General features: G+C 40.1%; 1 protein-coding gene across 1 annotated transcript in view; it reads right to left on the bottom strand.

Moving 5' to 3' along the window:
• The window catches only part of eif5b (eukaryotic translation initiation factor 5B), a 37,760-nt gene extending 25,150 nt beyond the window's left edge, over window positions 1–12,610 (bottom strand). Inside the window, exons 1-7 of the mRNA XM_008120267.3 lie at window positions 12,356–12,610; window positions 8,684–8,809; window positions 6,874–6,958; window positions 5,392–5,986; window positions 4,335–4,555; window positions 3,832–3,982; window positions 1,502–1,597 (exon numbers count right to left, since the gene is read on the bottom strand). Coding sequence (XP_008118474.2) covers window positions 1,502–1,597; window positions 3,832–3,982; window positions 4,335–4,555; window positions 5,392–5,986; window positions 6,874–6,958; window positions 8,684–8,809; window positions 12,356–12,390 — 1,309 coding nt within the window. The 5' untranslated portion in view covers window positions 12,391–12,610. The remainder of the gene's footprint in view (window positions 1–1,501; window positions 1,598–3,831; window positions 3,983–4,334; window positions 4,556–5,391; window positions 5,987–6,873; window positions 6,959–8,683; window positions 8,810–12,355) is intronic.
• Window positions 12,611–18,056: the final 5,446 nt, after the last annotated feature.

The following is an 18,056-nucleotide window of genomic DNA, read 5'->3' as shown; positions in this document are numbered from 1 at the left end:
AAAGTTCCAGATGTATTATTATTATTGTTGTTGTTATTATTATATTTATTTACATCCCGCTTTATCTCGCCCAAAGGAGATTCAAAGCGGCCTAACATAAAAGCATTAATAACAATAATCACAATATTTTATTTATATCCCACCACCATCTCCCAAAGGGACTTGGGGCAGCTTACAAAAGCACCTAATAATGCAATAAAATACACAAGATACAGTAAAACAGTAACAATGACAATTTACTTAAAACAAATAAACATAAAACAGCATATAAAACCCCTATTTGAACAGGATACTAGAAGAGAGCATTAGCATGCAATTTAAAATATACAAATACGTAACCATTAAAACAGAATTGAATATAAACAGTATTAAAAGTAGATGTGAGACAGAGGTATAATGTACACAGGTAATAAATACTGTACGCTACTGCATAATAGTTTCGCCCTCTTTTTTTTTAATTCCCCAAATTGGTATTTTTGCTTTCATCACATAATACAGATTTCCACGACAGAACAAAATACTCTGATTAGTTGAAGTGATTACAATATCGGTAATACTGAAACAGCAATCATACACGACTGAGTTTCAGGATTGTCAGTAATTCCTTTTGCCCGAATTCAGGAAATCTATAGATTTCTCTGTGATAGCATGTTTATCCCCCAGCAGTTGAAAACTAGAGATGAGAAGAGTAAAGATTAAAAATGTTATAGTAGCTTTCAGAATTCAAATTTCTATTCCAACAAGGAAAAGGGGCTGAAGGCTGCATGGCCATCAGACACATTGGTTTTCAGTCACAGAAACCAGTTGAGAAGGGCTTTTGTCAAGGAGGGAAAATCAAAACACTTGCTTCTTTCACCATGCCTGGACCATCAAAATACAAACTATAATTTTAGTAATTAAAATGCAACTGAAGCTTTTTATTTAGAAATAAATGCACAGGCCCCTGAGCCAGATCGGAACCAATGAACACCAATAAAGAGATATTTAAATGTGTCTCCTGTAACTGTTTTTTTTAACTTAAATTCCCTCCAATGATGCCATACACAAGTACTTTTTTAAAAAAAATATCTATTAGTATCAATAAAGGTTTTTCTTTTTACCTTTTTTTCAGCCCTGTGAGCTGGTGAGCACATTTAAGAAGAAAGGTAACTTTAAGAAGAAGCAGAATATATGGAGGATTTAAATTGTCTTTTGAATTTTAAGGAGGGCCAGTGTCTAGTTAAAATCCTGTCAATTCCCATACTAACACAAAAACCTTTACGCTATCAACTGCATTTTCCCAGAAGTTATTGAAAATCAGTAATTCTGGAGACAGATGCAATGCTCTTTGATTTTTGATTTGATAAGTGGGAAGCGAATCAATCTTTGCCCAATGGAACTCAGGACCATGGCAACATTATGCGCAACCTGTGGCGTTAACTACGCTTGTGTATATTAACAGTCTCGAAGCTTACAACATCTCTGTCTCTAAGACTAACTCCCATTTAAACAAGATTCCCACCTTCTTTGTTTTCCTGCTGCTGTTGTTTCTTTTTCTTTTTGTCTTCATATATTGGCCTTTTTTTGGGTACAGAATCTTTGGATGGCACCTCAACACCTACAAGGAAAGTGATCAAAACATTCAAGACAGCTAGAAAGTTCAACACATTGGCAGAGTATGCACATTTTTGCTACACAATAACATATACAGGCCGTCCCTGACATCAGCGTTAAAACACAACTCAGGGTTAAGAACAGTAAATTTACTCCTATTAAGAGTTATCATGGGAGAAAGATGTCTCCACTGAAGCTTTATCACCAATCTCTGTTCTCACAATAACCACAAATTTTCAAAATCAAATTGTGACAGGTACAGAAAGTGAGGTAAAATCTTCTGAAATGGGGCAACGACAGAACAGACAGATATTGAGGGGGGGGGGGTGTTATCTTCCCTATGCTATCCAAAACTATCTATCTATCGACTGGAGTTAGACTTAAAAATGTACTGGTTCCGACTTACATACAAATTCAACTGAAGAATAAACTACAGAACCTATCTTTTCTGCAACCCGTGGACTGCCTATAAGGCTAAATATTGAGACAAATAAACCAACACATCCAACAAGTTGAATACTAGTGCCAAACTTCTTGAAATAGTTATTAATGGATATTAAGATGTCACTATACCCCACTAGAGAATAAATAAACTCCAAACACATTTCAATGCAAATGAAACACAGTAATCCTAGCTTCAGACCCGAAATGAGTCCCATGATGTTCATAAAAACAAATACCATTTATCAAAACAAAGGCAGTATTATATGGTGGCTTGAGTGATGGATTAGGACTCTTGGAGACTAGGATCCAAATTCTTGGTCAACCACTGGATATCCCCTGGCTCATCTTGAGCAAGTCAAGAAAGAGGCAAAATGGAAAGCTATAGCAAAATCCTCTGAACAAATATTGCCAAGAAAACCTCAAGGTCGCCATAAGTCAGAAATTCTTTGAAGGCATAGAGCATCAGCAACAACAAAAATATCTGGAGTTTTTTACATTGTTAATTTAATTTGCTAGATCTAAGAGCGCCTGGCTCCTAATTTGAAAGCAAATACCCATAGCACACAGTTCACACAGAGTGGTAATCAACAGCTTCTATTTTTTCCACTAATTTTGTAAAAATGGAAGCAAAGTGTTAGCAAACGGACATCATGGGTCCATAAAGAGTTTGTATATAATGTGGTTGCTTTTCCTGGGATTGGCTTGTTTAAAACAAGACCATAAAAACTTCTCTACCACATGATTTACACCTGTACTGATTGAGTCTAAACAAGGTTACAAAGAATATACAAGTCACTCAATGTACAGTTTATGTCAATTTTACATATATTTAAAAGCAGGTTGTTCTATCCATCTTCTATATGTTTCTGTCATTTAACTGCCCAGAATTGAAAACTTTCCCTAACAAAAACAATTTGACATGGAATTTCTCCTAGTATATGATTTTATGCAGTTTGTTTCTACTGGGAATATGTTACTAGCCACTTTTACCTCATTATTGGGGAAAAGGCAAGATATAAATAAAATAATGTGCTTAATTAGTTGAGGAAATTTATTACCACAAGAAATTTTCCAATATCCATACTAGAAATAATTCCCACTTGATTCAATAGAAACTATTACGGGGCACGGCAGCATAACATTAAGCAGCTCACACATTATGCAGACAAAAGAGGAAGAAATTGAGTAAGTGAACAGGACTATTGAATGCTAAGAGTGCTTTAAAAATTCCTATTAAATTTTTTTTACAGTGGAGTCTTGCTTATCCAACCTTCACTTATTCAACTTTCTGTATTATCCAACACAGTCTGCCTTCACAGGACTGAACTTTTTATGGATTTAAGTTGCGATAATGTTGTTACTCTAAGTTCCTTTTATGCAATTCTGTCTTTATTTGTAGTCAATTTTTTAGTAGCCAATGTTTTCAATACATTGCAATGTTTTGGTGCTAAATTCGTAAATACAGTAATAACTACATAACGTTACCATGTAGTAAACCATGTACTGAACTGCGTTTTCTGTTGATTGTTGTAAAACATGATGTTTTGTTGCTTAATTTGTAAAATCATAATGTAATTTGATGTTTAATAGGTTTTTCCTTAATCCCTCCATATTATTCAACATTTTCTCTTATCCAACATTCTGCCGGCCTGCTTATGTTGGATAAGCAAGACTCTACTATACTTACATTCTTTTCTGGCTACTAAACACAGCATTCTGCTGAAAGAGCACTGTGTAAAGGTTTTTCTTCATTAGTAAACCAGTTAGAATATCAGTGTACACATCAAACTTTACCCTGAGCTTGCAGTAATTTAAGAGTGGCCTCTGCTCTGGCTCTTGCTTCCCTCTGGGATTTGGTTAAGAGTTTTCCCTCCTTCTTCAAACGTTCCTTCCTCTCTTTCTCCTTTTGTTTTCTCCTTTCCTTTCTTTCTTGTTCCAGACGTTCCTACAAAATGCAAGCATGAATGCATCACACATTTGGCACACTCCATTAGACTTCCACAAGGAATAACCCTTCAATGACAGCATGTTCCCCTTTGATTTGGCTGCAGTGAACGAATGAACCAACGAACCAACAGGAATGTTTTACACAACAGACTTAGAAAAGTACTGTATTAAGATCTTGAAAATGGAGGCACAGAGAAAGTAACCACAAAGGTCATTCTTGGCCACACTCATGATCTAACTGTTCCCTTGGACACCTTCCATAAAAAGTAAGGGAATACATATTATCTTTCTATAATGCTGAATTCTCATAAATAGGAGCCTGCACTATCCAAAAGGAACAAAGGTATTACCTCCTCCTGCCTTTTGGCTTCCAGTTCCTCAAGTCGCCTGATGCGCTCTTCTTCCTCCCTCTTTGCCCTTTCCTCCTCTTCTTTGAGCTTTGCCAAGGCTTCTTGCATTGCCTTCACTGTGGCTTTACTAGGACCCTTTTTCTTCTCTTTTTCTTTTTCTTCTTTTTCTCCTTTCTTTTTCTTTTTCTCTTTCTTCTTCTTTTCTCCTTCATTATCATCAGCTAAATAAAAAAGTCAATTGCTTATTTTCAAATTGCAACTTCTTACATAACAACCAAAACAAATCAAAAGCAGCAAAAAAGAAATAATGCAAAAGCTTCTACATGGTCTGCCCCTCATATCATGGTTTTCCCTACTATGTCCATGGACAACTTCCAAACTTCCTTAGAACTTCATTTAAGAAGCAGAGGGTTTAATTTCAGAATTATAATAATAATGTAGGGTTGTTGTTGTTGTTGTTGTTGTTATTATTATTATTATTATTATTATTATTATTATTATTATTATTATTTATCTCTCTAAAAAGAGACCAAAAGTGGCCAACTCTAAAAAAATGCAATATATAATTTAAAACCTAAAGAACACAATGGTGCATGCACAGAATTTACTATGTGGGCTTTTAGATTAATGTATATGAGAATTAGAATCCATGAAGATATTTACCACAGAACAAAGCTAGTCAAATGAACCACTTACCAATGAAAGCAACTATGTGATCAACCACAATGTATATTTGAATAAATTCAAACTAACCGTTTCCTCCATAGTAAGACAATTATTAAAATAAAGTATTAGTAGTGAACAAGGTACTGCAAACAGGTTGAAACCATGATTGGATCAAATAACAAAGGCAGTCACGAAGTCACATTTTGAAAATTGTCAAAGTGATTAATTCACTCTGGAAAACTATTATTACTATTATTATTATTCTCAACTCTAATAATTTTCCTGCTTTTAGACTGTGCCTTTTCTCAGCTTGCTATTTCTCTGCCAAAATTAAATGAAGGGTTTTTTTGGGTTTTTTTTAAATCCCACTTTTTTCTCCAGTGTTACTAACCTTCAGCGGCTTCTCCCTTTTCCACAGTGATAGGTGCTGACACTGAATCTGCAGCTGTTTCTTTTTCAGCTTTCTTTGAGACTTCTTTCTGTTTTGCCTGATCTTTATTGGCTTCCATATCTTCTTTCTCCTTCTGTTTCCTCAGTTTGGCCTTTTCCTCTTCCCGTTTTTTCTTCTCTCGTTCTTTTTTTTCTGCCTTTTTCTGAGCCACTGTTTTTATTTTGAAGGCAGATTCTGTATCTTCATCACCACTTTCAGCATCAGCCACTGGTTTGTCCTTTTGGTTCTTCTTGGATCCCTTTTTAAACTCGGAACTTTCATCTAATTCATCACCACTCTCACCAGAGGACACTGGATGGCTGTGCTCTTTTGATTTCTGGGGCTTTCCTTTCCTTTTCTTAAGCAAGGAATCAAAGTCATCATCCTCACTGCCAGAGGGAGCTTCCTTTTCAGATTTTGCAGTCTTTTTAGACTTTTTGTCTTCCATTTCTTCACTGTTATAATCATCATCATCATCCAAGCTAGCCTTTTTATTCTTTCCTTTCTTTTTTTTATCTTGTTTTGTAAAGGTGAATTCTTCATTGTCATTCTCAATCTGGAAAATTGAAACATCTTTCTTAAAGACAACACATTTAGAAAGACTTTTAAAGGAAACTAAACACTGAATGGGTATTTATTTGACTACTATATATACTCGAGTAAAAGCTGACCCGAATATAAGCCGAGGCACCTAATTTTACCACTAAAACTGGGAAAACTTATTGACGAGTATAAAATGAAGGTGGGAAATGCAGCAGCTATGGGTCAAATTCAAAAATAAAAATAGATATTAATAAAATTGCATTATCTGAGGCATCAGAAGGTTAAATGTTTTTGAATATTTATATAAAACTGTAATTTAAGATAATAATAAGAATTTGGTAAGATTGTCCAACTCTGAATATCTATATACTCAAGTATAAGCCGACCTGAATAGAAGCCAACCAGGACCCTCACTCGAGTATAAGCCATGGGGAGCTTTTTAAGCCCTAAAAAAGGGCTGAAAAGCTAGTCTTATACTCAAGTATATACAGTAAATTGCAAAAGCAAAATTTGCCTGATGCAGAGTCAGCTACAATAAAACTTCTAAGAAATCAATCACTCAATATTTAAATGGAAACACATATGTGGCAAATGTTTTAGGATAACATGATCACTGCACATGGAAGTTTGTAAAGAAGGATTTCTCAAAATGTTGACCTGACAGTGAAAATCTGCCATCTACTGAAATATTTGTATAAAGAACTGACTGTATAAAATCTGTGCACAGCAAAATACACACAGCACATTACTTTCAACACATAAAACAGAATGTGCATTTCTTATGGCTAGTACCACAATCCTTTCCTTTTTTAGGATTTCACAGAGTTTTAATCAGGGTTTTTGATATTTCGTTATACTTGAGTTAGGATATTTTTCTATATTACTACATATAATTGTTACCTTTATTGCAGCTGGTTCTTTTTCAACTTTTCCTCCTTGTGCCTCTAGAGACAACTCTTCCAATTCTTTTAAAATATCATCTTCACTATAAAATGAATTACATGGTTTCAAATACATATTAATTTACTTGCAAATACACAAAGAATCAATAACTGGACAACTCTACTGCCTATGGCTGCTTGTTTTCAGCTTCCAACGTTTTTTCCCCTTTTAAAAATCAATTAATAAATTTGGAAGGAAGGATAGAAACAGAGTGAAAATGAAATAAAAGCTATCTATCCCTTATGTGGAAGTCCAAAATTCAAAATACAGTAGAACCTCGGTAGTCCGAGTTAAACAGGCGGACCTCAGCTCGGTCAACCCGGATCACTAGGATTACCAGGTTCCTTGTTCTCCCTTTGGCGGCAGCTTGGAGCCAGGAAAGACTCCCGCTTCCCTGGCTCCAAGCCTCCACCAAAGGGGCGAAGCCTCTTCGTTCGGTGGGTGCTCCCTGCAAGCACCCGCCAAACGAAGGGGCTCTCTCCCCCTTTGGCGGAGGCTTGGAAACAGGGAAGCGACACACTTCCTGCTTCCCTGGCTCCAAGTGCCCGCCCAACGGAGAGGAAACCTCTCCGTTCGGCAGGCATTTGGGCCAGCCGCAAAAGCCCTCCCCGTTCACCCGCCTGCCCGCGCCTCAGCTCCTTTGTCACGTCGGGGGCCGGCAACACCGGCACCCGGAGTGGTGAAGGAGCTGGCCGTGCGTGTTGCTAGGTAGATAGCAAGCTACCTAGCAACACGCACAGGGCACTCGCCCCTTGGGAGGTGACCCCTGCGTGTTGCTAGGTAGCTTGCTATCTACCTAGCAACACGCAGGGGGCACCTCCCAAGGGGCGAGCGCCCTGTGCGTGTTGCTAGGTAGCTTGCTACCTACCTAGCAACACGCACGCCAGCGAGTAGGTGAACAGGGAGGGCCTTTCCGGCCCTCCCCGTTCACCTGCTCGGATTACACGGAGGCTCGGATGAGCGAGGCTCGTACAAGCGGGGTTTTACTGTACTCTGAAATCCAAAACTGCCCACATGGGTAGTTGAGATGACATTTTTGCTTTCTGATGGTTTAACATACACAAACTTTGTGCACAAAATTATTAAAAACATTGTATAAAATTACCTCCAGGCTATGTTTATAAGGTGTAAAAATGCATAAGTGAATGTCATGTTTGGACCTGAGACTCGTCCCCAAGATACCCCATTACGACTTATCCAACCCCCCCCCCCCCAAATATCCCAAATGCAAAACACTTCTGGTCCCAAGCATTTTGGATAAGAGATACTCAACCTGTATTGTTCTAGTCTATATGTGGCCCACTGACACTCTTTTTCTTATTTTTATAAATGAAGAAATACCTTGCAAATAGGGACAAGGCAAACAAAATTCCTCGTACAAAGATAGTCCTTCTCTTGCATACTTTTTCATCCTTTTAAATGAATTGTGGTTGCTCAGGGAGTAGTAGCTAAGCTTGCCATCAAGTCATAAACAATAGGTTTACCCCACTAGTGAGAATTCAGGCCATACCCACATATGTTACACATTTATTTTCCTGACTGAAAACAGAACATTACAACTGAAGTGCCAATAACCCAGATAAGGCAAGGCAACAAGAATTGCCCTGGCAAACTCACACACTACTGTAGCCACCACTGAAAATCTTGGCTCCTAGATGCAGCTTTTGAGGTGAGAGGAAAATACCCAAAGAACACATCTTTATGCACCAATTTCTACTGCTTTTATTCATCTGTAGACTTCTCTGGGTTAGGACTTCAGAATACCTACTCATATTCTGTTTTTTTCTTTTCCTTTTTCTTCTTGCCTTTAGATTTTGGAGGCTCTTGTTCCTTGGCAGCACCTGCTCCCTCTATTTCAGCAGCAAGGGCATCAAGATCAATATCATCCTTGGCACTAAAATTTGATGGAAACAAATTGCTTTAAAACAAACAATAATATTGTTTTACATCAACTTCTGTTTTACGTTTATGTGGTTTTACTGTAATTTGTCTTATGTAAGATGCCTGTCAGCAGGAAAAGTAAAATATAGAATAAATGATATTACAGTATACATTAGTCTCCACAATCACAACTTTAATCTCCACTATCAACTATATATGAATGAAGCAATTTATTTTAGTCACATACCATAAGTAAAACACTATAATTACCCCTTTGTCTGTCATGTTTACATCCTACTGAATTCTGGGGTTTGTAGTTTAGTGAAGTAGCAAAGTTATCCAGGTGGGAATTATAAATACCTCTGCCGAACTACAAATCCCATAATTCCATCAGACAAAACCATGACAGTGCTAGTAGAATCAAAACTCTATCTGTGTAATGCAAAAGCACTCCACAGTGAGATTTCTCGCAGTGATTCCCAACCTTTGTTCCTTCAGGACTTCAGCTCCCACAATTCCTAAAGTGGCTGGGATTTCTGGGAGTTGAACTCCAAACACCTGTAGAACCAAAGGTTAGGAAACAATGCTCTACAGCCAAGCGTATTATCTTCAACAATATACTTCAATGATAGCATGAAGAACTTAGCTTGACATGCATACAAATAAGCTATATTAGCTACCCTGCAATTTCCCTGACGACCTTGTACATCTGACTCTTGAGTCTCTTTGCAGCTGAGGCAGTTTGTAGATTTGCTGAGGCATTTAAACTGCTTCTCCCAACAACCCGGTTCTTTATTCAGGGAATAAATAAATAAATCAATAGTGTCAGAAAAAAATACTAATATAGCCCAAAACAAATTATCTCATCAGAAGGCAAAGCAGGAAAATAATTCAAATGTTGTTAACTCCATTACAGCATAGCAAGTTGGGCAGCTGTGCTAACTCTGGGGCCTTATTTCTTTGTCTCTGTATCCTCAAGACTGCTTCATAGCCTATGAAATACACTGCTGCCACCATAACCACTCCCCCAAAATACATCATTACTTAGGAAACTTCTTCTGTTGTTGATTTTTTTTAAGGATTTTAGAATGTTAGATGTATTTAACATCTCATTCAACAGGTGAATTGCCACTCTTGGATGCTTCCAGGAAAGGAAATTCACCTCTTTGGTCCAGAAAAGGGGCCTACAGATCTATTTTACAGTAAGAAATCCCTTTAAAATTCATGGGATCACTTTAAGTCAGAAGGCAACTTGAAGTCACAGACACACATACCAGGTCTCTTAAGGAAACATATTATAACAGGGTAAACACCCCTTAACTCAATTTCTGAAAGCCAAAAACCACAATCATCCACACCTTCCCTTTCTGATGTTTCCATGCACATTAACTTTGTTTCCTGGGCTGAAATATTGTACAAAATTGCCTTCAGGCTTTGTGTAGAAGGTGTACATGAAGCATAAATGAATTTTATGTTAGACTTAGGCCCCGTTTCAAAGACAGCTCATTATTTTTATTTATTTGCAGTATTTATATTCCGGTCTTCTCACCCTGAAGGGGGCACAGGGCAGATCACAGAAGACATATATGGCAAACATTCAGTACTGATAACAATGACAAGACAGACAACAGATAGAGGTATATACAGGTTTTCCCATCTTTCGGCATCTTTGGAGGCTTTGTTCGATTCCAGCCAGATGGAGTGACAGTACGGGGGGGGGGGGGGGGTTGCTGTCATTCCATCTCCCTCCCGGAGAGCTTTCTTTGTTCTTAAGAGAGCTTTTTCTGATCCAAACGCCAGACCTAAATACCTCCCTACTTTCATGTAGTTCCCATTTATCTACCCACATTTGTTTTCGAACTGCTAGGTAGGCAGAAACTAGGCTAAAGGTCAAGAGCTCAACCTGACCCGGGCTTTGAACTGTCAACCTTCCGGCTGGCAAGATTTATTGCAGCTTGGTGATTAACCTGTTGTGCTAAAGCCCGGCCCATTATGTATGTATGTGCAAATTACAGATATTTGAAATCCAAACAACACAGGAATTTTGAAGGGCTGTACAGGACACTGAAGGGAACCAGGTAGTGGAGCCTTACCAGGGAAAGGATGGCTATGAATGTCCTGAAGAGAATGTCACTCCCTGACTGAGGAGATATCCACACTGTAGAATTTAAATAATCTGACAGCTGCCATGAGAGGGAATCAGGGGAGCAGTGGTTTTACAAGGTTTTTAGCCTTCTACACCAAAAATGCTGGTGCTTTACCAAATGTACAAACCCCACTGGATCACAGCAGTTCAAACCTCACTGGGCCACAGCAGTTGTCTAGAACTAGAGAAGGGGCCTTCTTTGTGATCTCTCCCTATCTCTGGAACTCCTTCCCTAAAGAAATAAAAATGGCCCCCACTCTCCTCTCCTTCAAGAAACTTCTGAAAACGCACTTATGCACTTTAGCATATGAAGAGGAGGAGGACTAGGACATTATAACCCATTGGAATGCTGGTTAACCCACTTGTATTTTATGGCTGCTACAATACATCTTAAATGAACACAGGTGTTAGACATTTTAAAGCCATTTTAATGTAACTGCGTGTTAACTGCTTTTAGGGTATATGTTGTAATGTTTTACTGATATTTTTTTAGCTTACTATGTCTTATTGGATTTTTTTTATTATTTTCATCACAGAAATCCCCAGTGGTGCAATGGCTTAAACCCTTGTTTGGCAGGACTCTGACTTGAAGGTGGGTTGCTGATCTGAAGGTTGCCGGTTTGAATTCCAGCTCCCCATGCAGGAACATGAGAGAAGCCTCCCACAAGGATGGTAAAACATCAAAAACATTTGGGCGTCCCCTGGGCAACATCCTTGCAGATGGCCAATTTTCTCACACCAGAAGCGACTTGCGGTTTCTCATGCCACTCCTGACATGAAAAAAAAATCATCTCAATACTTAATTCTTTGTTGTAAGTTTACTGTTGTTACTGTGAATTATCTTTTATTATTTTGATGTGTTTGTACTCATTTGAGCCACTGAACGTTTGTCTTTTTGTTTTGTGCCTTTTAACCACCCTGAGTCCCTTTGGGGAAAAAGGGCAGTCTAGAAATAAAACTTATTATTATTATTATTATGACTATTAGTAGTAGTAGTGCCCAACTACTGTGTAGCTCAGGCCTCCTCCAGCTGCTGGGGCCTCCAACTCCAGCTGATTCAAGGGCCAGGAATTCTGGGAGTTAGAGGCCCAAACAGCTGAAGGAAGCTTGGTGTAGATGTCGCCTCAAACGCAGGCTCAGTGCTACACAGTCAAGGGAGTTGTAGTTCATTCGACTGTGGAGGAGGCTAAACACCTTGGAAACCTTCACCTCTCACGGCTCCATAGCACTGAGCCATGGCAGTTCAAGCCGCCTTCGTTCTTCGGTGTTGACCTGCCCTGTGTCTCTCTCCCAGAGGCACATCCACACGACGACACGGTGGCCCAAGAGAGCCCTGAAGGGCGCGGAGGCCGAGTCCGCTCCCTCCGGGCCTGCCTCCCTCGGCCACCCAGGGCCGCCCTCCGCGTGGCCTACCTGTCCTCGCCCTTGTTCTTCTGCTTCTTGCCCATGGCTCCGCCAACCGCCGTCCCTCAGAGGCCCCCGCCCGCGTCTCTCTCCCGCAGCCTCCGCCAAAGGCCCGGCCAGCCGCATCCACGCGCAAGGCCCGCCGCACATACGGCAAGAGAGAGGCTGGGGCCGGAGTTTCAGTCAGCAGACGCGCAGGCGCTTTGCCTTCCCTCCTGCTTGGCTGCCTGCTTGCCTGCCTTCCTTCCGCCAGGCCAAAGAGCCAACCGGAAACGGGACGACGACGCGGAAGAGCAGGAAGCCGCCGAGAGAGAGAGAGCCCCCTCTGGCCGGAATGGGAATAACACCGCGTGTTTTGTTTTGTTTTGTTTTTTCGTGAGTTGCTTCTGGTGTGAGAGAATTGGCCATCTGCAAGGACGTTACCCAGGGGATGCCCGGATGTTTTTTGATGTTTTTACCATCCTTGTGGGAGGCTTCTCTCATGTCCCCGCATGGAGCTGGAGCTGATAGAGGAAGCTCATCCGCACTCTCCCCAGGTGGGATTAGAACCTGGCAGCCTTCAAGTCAGCAACCCAACCTTCAAGTCACTTAGTCCACTACACCATCTGGGGGCTCCAGATGGAAACATGACGAGGTTATAAACAATCGACAAGGGAAGGGGATAAGTGCAAAGGTGCAGCCATGGGATGTAGTGCAAGAGTGCATAACAATTGCGCAGAACCACTGGGGACTAGGCGTTCTCAAAAGCTTGATTAAATATCCAGGTCTTCAGGTCCTTACGGAAGGCAGACATTGGGGGAAACAGATGGGTGGCCATCTGTCAGTGGTGCTTTGATTGGGTGTTCCTGCATGGCAGGGGGTTGGATTGGATGGCCGTTGTGGCCTCTTCCAATTCTCTTACACTTGATCTTGGCCAAAAGGCCGAGAAGCGATTCTTCCAATTCTCTAATTTTACGAAGGTCGTGTCCTTCCTGGATTTTCAACACGCGGTTGGGTTGCTGACTTGAAGGCTTCCAGGTTCTAATCCCACCCAGGGAGAGTGCGGATGAGCTCCCTCTATCAGCTCCAGCTCCATGCGGGGACATGAGAGAAGCCTCTCACAAGGATGGTAAAAACATCAAAACATCCGGGCGTCCCCTGGGCCATGTCCTTGCAGACGGCCAATTCTCTCACTCCAGAAGTGACTCAAGTTGCTCCTGACACTGAAAAAAAAAGTTTCCAGTAGCTTATCGCCAGATGAACGCTGTTTTAAATTGAGTTTTAATTTTTTATATGCTTATTTGTTTTATTTAATTTCATTTTATATTGTGTTTCATTTTATGCTCTGTTTTTAGGCACTTTTGTGCCATGTGTAAATCACCCAAATCCTTTTGGGGAGATGGTGGTGGGATACAAGAATACATTAGGGAAAGGGAAAGGTTTTCCCCTGACATGAAGACTAATTGAGTCCAACTCGGAGGGGTTGGTGCTCATCTCCAGTTCTAAGCCGAAGAGCTGGCATTATCCGTAGACACCTCCAAGGTCATGTGGCCAGCATGACTGTGATGTCAGTTGCACAAGCCCCTACACTCACATTGCTTTGACACACAGCTGATTCCTGCCAGGAGTTCCACAGGCTCATAGGAACCCTGATTTTCCCCTCCAAATAGCCTTCAGTCACACAGATACATTGTATTCTCCCTTACAGTAGCTAAAAAAAACTCAGGCAGTCTCTCTCCATTGAGGCTTCATTGACCTTTGTTACATATTAACTCAGAGTAATACATTGTATCTGATGCTGCTTTCAGCCCAAAGGGTTTTCGCCAAGACCGCCTGACAAAGGACCCGGCATAGGGTCACTCATAATCACATCATCAACATATGTTTGCCTTTGTTTTTCCTGTTGCCACGCCTCCATCTCCCCCATTGGCTGGCGAGGGAGAGAAGTCACAGGCGGGGATCGCGCTCCATTGGACAAAGCGCGAGAGCCCCCAGACTGCGCCTCATGCCTCCTGATGTCAATGGCCAATCAGTAAGGAGCCAGCTGGCTGAGTGGAGGCGGGAAATTCAAAAATTTAAAGTATAAAAAGCGCATTTTCCTATGTAATGGGATGCCAGTTTTTCTTGCAACTTATTGCTGCCGTCATCCTGATTCAGCTGGACCAGAATAACCTCTGCTTCAAACTCTGATACCTGAAAGTGAGGAGGAGCTGAAGAGCCTTATCACTAAGGTGAAAGAAGAAAGTGCAAAAGGTGGGTTGCAGTTAAACATCAAGAAAACCAAGATTATGGCAACCAGACTGATTGATAACTGGCAAATAGAGGGAGAAACTTTATATTTCTAGGCGCGAAGATCACTGCAGACGCAGACTGCTGCCAGGAAATCAGAAGACGTTTGCTTCTTGGGAGGAGAGCAATGGCCAACCTTGATAAAAAAGTGAAAAGCAGAGACATCACACTGGCAACCAGGTTTCCCATAGGTAAAGCAATGGTAATCCCCATAGTAACCTATGGCAAGAGGGATGGATGGTATCCTTGAAGTGACTAGCTTGACCTTGAAGGGACTGGGGGCGGCAACGGCTGACAGGAAGTTCTGGCGTGGGCTGGTCCATGAGGTCATGAAGAGTCGGAAGCGAGTGAACGAATAAACAACAATAGCCTTCAATTACAGGAGAAACTTGATTTGAGATCCAGAGACACCTGTAATCAAAACATGGCAGAAATATAGAAAGAGGCCCAGGCGAAGTCAGGAAAGAAAGCACAATGTTAAAGGCAGGAAAGAGAGCATAATGTCAAAGGCAGGGAGTTAGTTGCCTTTGGGTTTCATAAAGCACTGGGTTTCATAAAGCACTGACATCCACTGAAACATACAGGTTTGACAGTCCTTTTGCCCTAAACACCTTCCCAACTGGCAAAACAAATTGAGATACAGAGGAAGAACTTGGATAGTATCTATTAATTTTTGGGGAGCCTTTAATTAAAATGCACTGCAGTGCTGAAAGGGGTTATATTCCTACATTAATATAGGGTCTCGTCTCCAAGCATTTCTTACACTTAACAGCTAGAGGTGACTTAAAAAGAGGACATTTAACACAGGAAACATGCTACAGGAATTCATTTGATAATGCTTCCAAGTACACAACCTCCTGCGTATATTTAATTCAAAGTAACAACTGGGGTTACTGCCATATCAGGGTGGATCTGCACTGTAGAATTAAAGGAGTTTAAAACTACTTTTGTTATTGAGCCACAGCAAGCCCCCCCCCCCTCCAGAATATTTCTAGACAGTCAAGAGGTTCCAAACAAGTTATATAACCTTTCCTTTTTATTTATACAGTTTTTATGGCTCCTGAGTTGTGAAATTCTGAAGCGCTAGAACAGACCTAACTGCAGCTGTACCCTACAAACTCTACAGATCTAACTCTTCAATGAATTGTATAAACTTGGGATTTTATGTGTAACTTGTATCTCTTATGTACTGTATAAATTCCTAAAACTATAAACCAGGGGTCCCCAAACTTTTAAAGCAGAGGGCCGGTCCACAATCCTTCAGACTGTGGAGGGGCTGAATTATCATGGAAAAAAACCAGACAAATTCCTATGTACACTGCACATGTCTTATTTGTAGTGCAAAACAACAACAACAATGAAAAACAATACAATATTTAAAAATGAAAACAATTGTAACCAGCATAAACCTATCAAGATTTCAATGGGAAGTGTGGGCCTGCTTCTGGCCAATGAGATAGTCAAGTGAATTAGGATTGTTGTTGTTGTTGTGTGCCTTCAAGTCATTTTAGACTTTGGGCGAGCCTAAGTCTAACATTATTTATTTATTTATTTACTACATTTATTTATTACATTTATATCCCGCTCTTCTCACCCTGAAGGGGACTCAGAGCAGCTGTATGTACATACAATATATTATATTATTAGCATAGCACAATATTAGCATTATATATTACCATATTGAATGATACCACTATACTGTAATATTATATGTAATATACAACATATAATTAATATTATGATATGGTATCATTATTAATATTATATAGTATAACATAATATTATTATCAATATCATATGTATATACAAAATATTATATTATTTAAAATGATATAAAATATTATATTATAAAACTGATGGCGGGGCCAGGTAAATGACCTTGGAGGGTTGCATCCGGCCCCCAGGCCTTGCTTTGGGGACCCCTGCACTATACTGTAATATTATATGTAATATATAACATATAATTAATATTATTATATGGTATTAGTATTATATTGTATAACATTATAATATTATTATCAATATTATATGTAAATACAATATATTATTAAAAATGATATAAAATATTATATTATAAAACTGAGGGCGGGGGGCAGGTAAATGACCTTGGAGGGCCGCATCCGGCCCCCGGGCCTTAGTTTGGGGACCCCTGCTATAAACTATATGAAATGAAATGTATCAAAATGTATCTAGAAGGCAGCTATCTTTCCATGCCTTTGTGATTGGAGGCGACCCCCCTCCCCGGGTTCTGTAAAAGATAGTTCAAAAACAGGGAATTCATAGTTTTGCCAAGGACACCAGGCTGCAATGATCCCATAATCCCCTCTCTCTCCCCATGTGGAAACCTAAGGCTTTTTCCATGGCCCCATAGCCCCACAAGGCAACGCCCCTGTAACCCAAACTAGCATCTGACCAATTTAGCTATTATTTATTAGATTCCTTTTTATGAATGAAACTCCTGTTTTATTAATGTACTCCGGCTACTCAGTGCTCCTAGGGCCTTCTATACACCCCCATGAACTCTTATGGACTTTCCACAAACTCTCATGAACTTTATAGGAACTTTTATAAACTCTTGCCAAACTTTATGAATTTTATGGACTTTGGGGGGGCTGACGTGACTTCCCCTTAGACCCTGCGTGATTCCCCCTCTTCCTTTGAACTCTGTGTATCTCCCCCACCCCATTCCTTATCTTATATATATAAAAGAGTGATGGCATCAGGGCAGTGGACAAAACAACAAAACTACAGGCCCCCCAACCTCGAAATTTGACAACACAACCCATCATCCACGCCTCTAGGTTGATACAACAAAAAGAAAAGAAAAATAAAGTCCTAATTAGAGGGAGAGCAATAATTGTTTTTATCCAATTGCTGCCAGTTTAGAGGGCTAATCTCTGCCCACTTCGTTGCCTAGCAACCAAGGGACAGCCAGGTTTCAGTTAGGGGACAGGCAGATTTAGGCCTCACTGAGTCTTCTTCCACAGATTATCTAATTTGCACTGGATTATATGGCAGTGTAGACTCAAGGTCCTTCCACACAGCTATATAACCCATTTATAATCTTATATTATCTGCTTTGAACTGGATTATCTTGACTCCACACTGCCATATAATCCAGTTCAGTGTGCATTTTATACAACTGTGAAGAAGGAGCCTCATATAATCCAGTTCTAAGCAGATAATATAAGATGATCAATATACAGTAGACTCTCACTTATCCAACATAAACAGGCCGGCAGGATAAGTAAATATATTGGATAATAAGAAGGGATTCAGGAAAAGTTGATTAAACATCAAATTAGGTAATCGTTATACAAATTAAGCACCAAAACATCATATTATACAACAAATTTGACAGAAAAGGTAGTTCCATGCGCAGTAATGCTATATAGTAATTACAGTAGAGTCTCACTTATCCAACACTCGCTTATCCAACATT

This window comes from Anolis carolinensis, chromosome 3 (genome assembly GCF_035594765.1).
Source record: "Anolis carolinensis isolate JA03-04 chromosome 3, rAnoCar3.1.pri, whole genome shotgun sequence".
NCBI lineage: Eukaryota > Metazoa > Chordata > Lepidosauria > Squamata > Dactyloidae > Anolis > Anolis carolinensis.
Note: the sequence above shows the minus strand (reverse complement) of the source record. Positions and strands in the feature narration are given on the sequence as shown.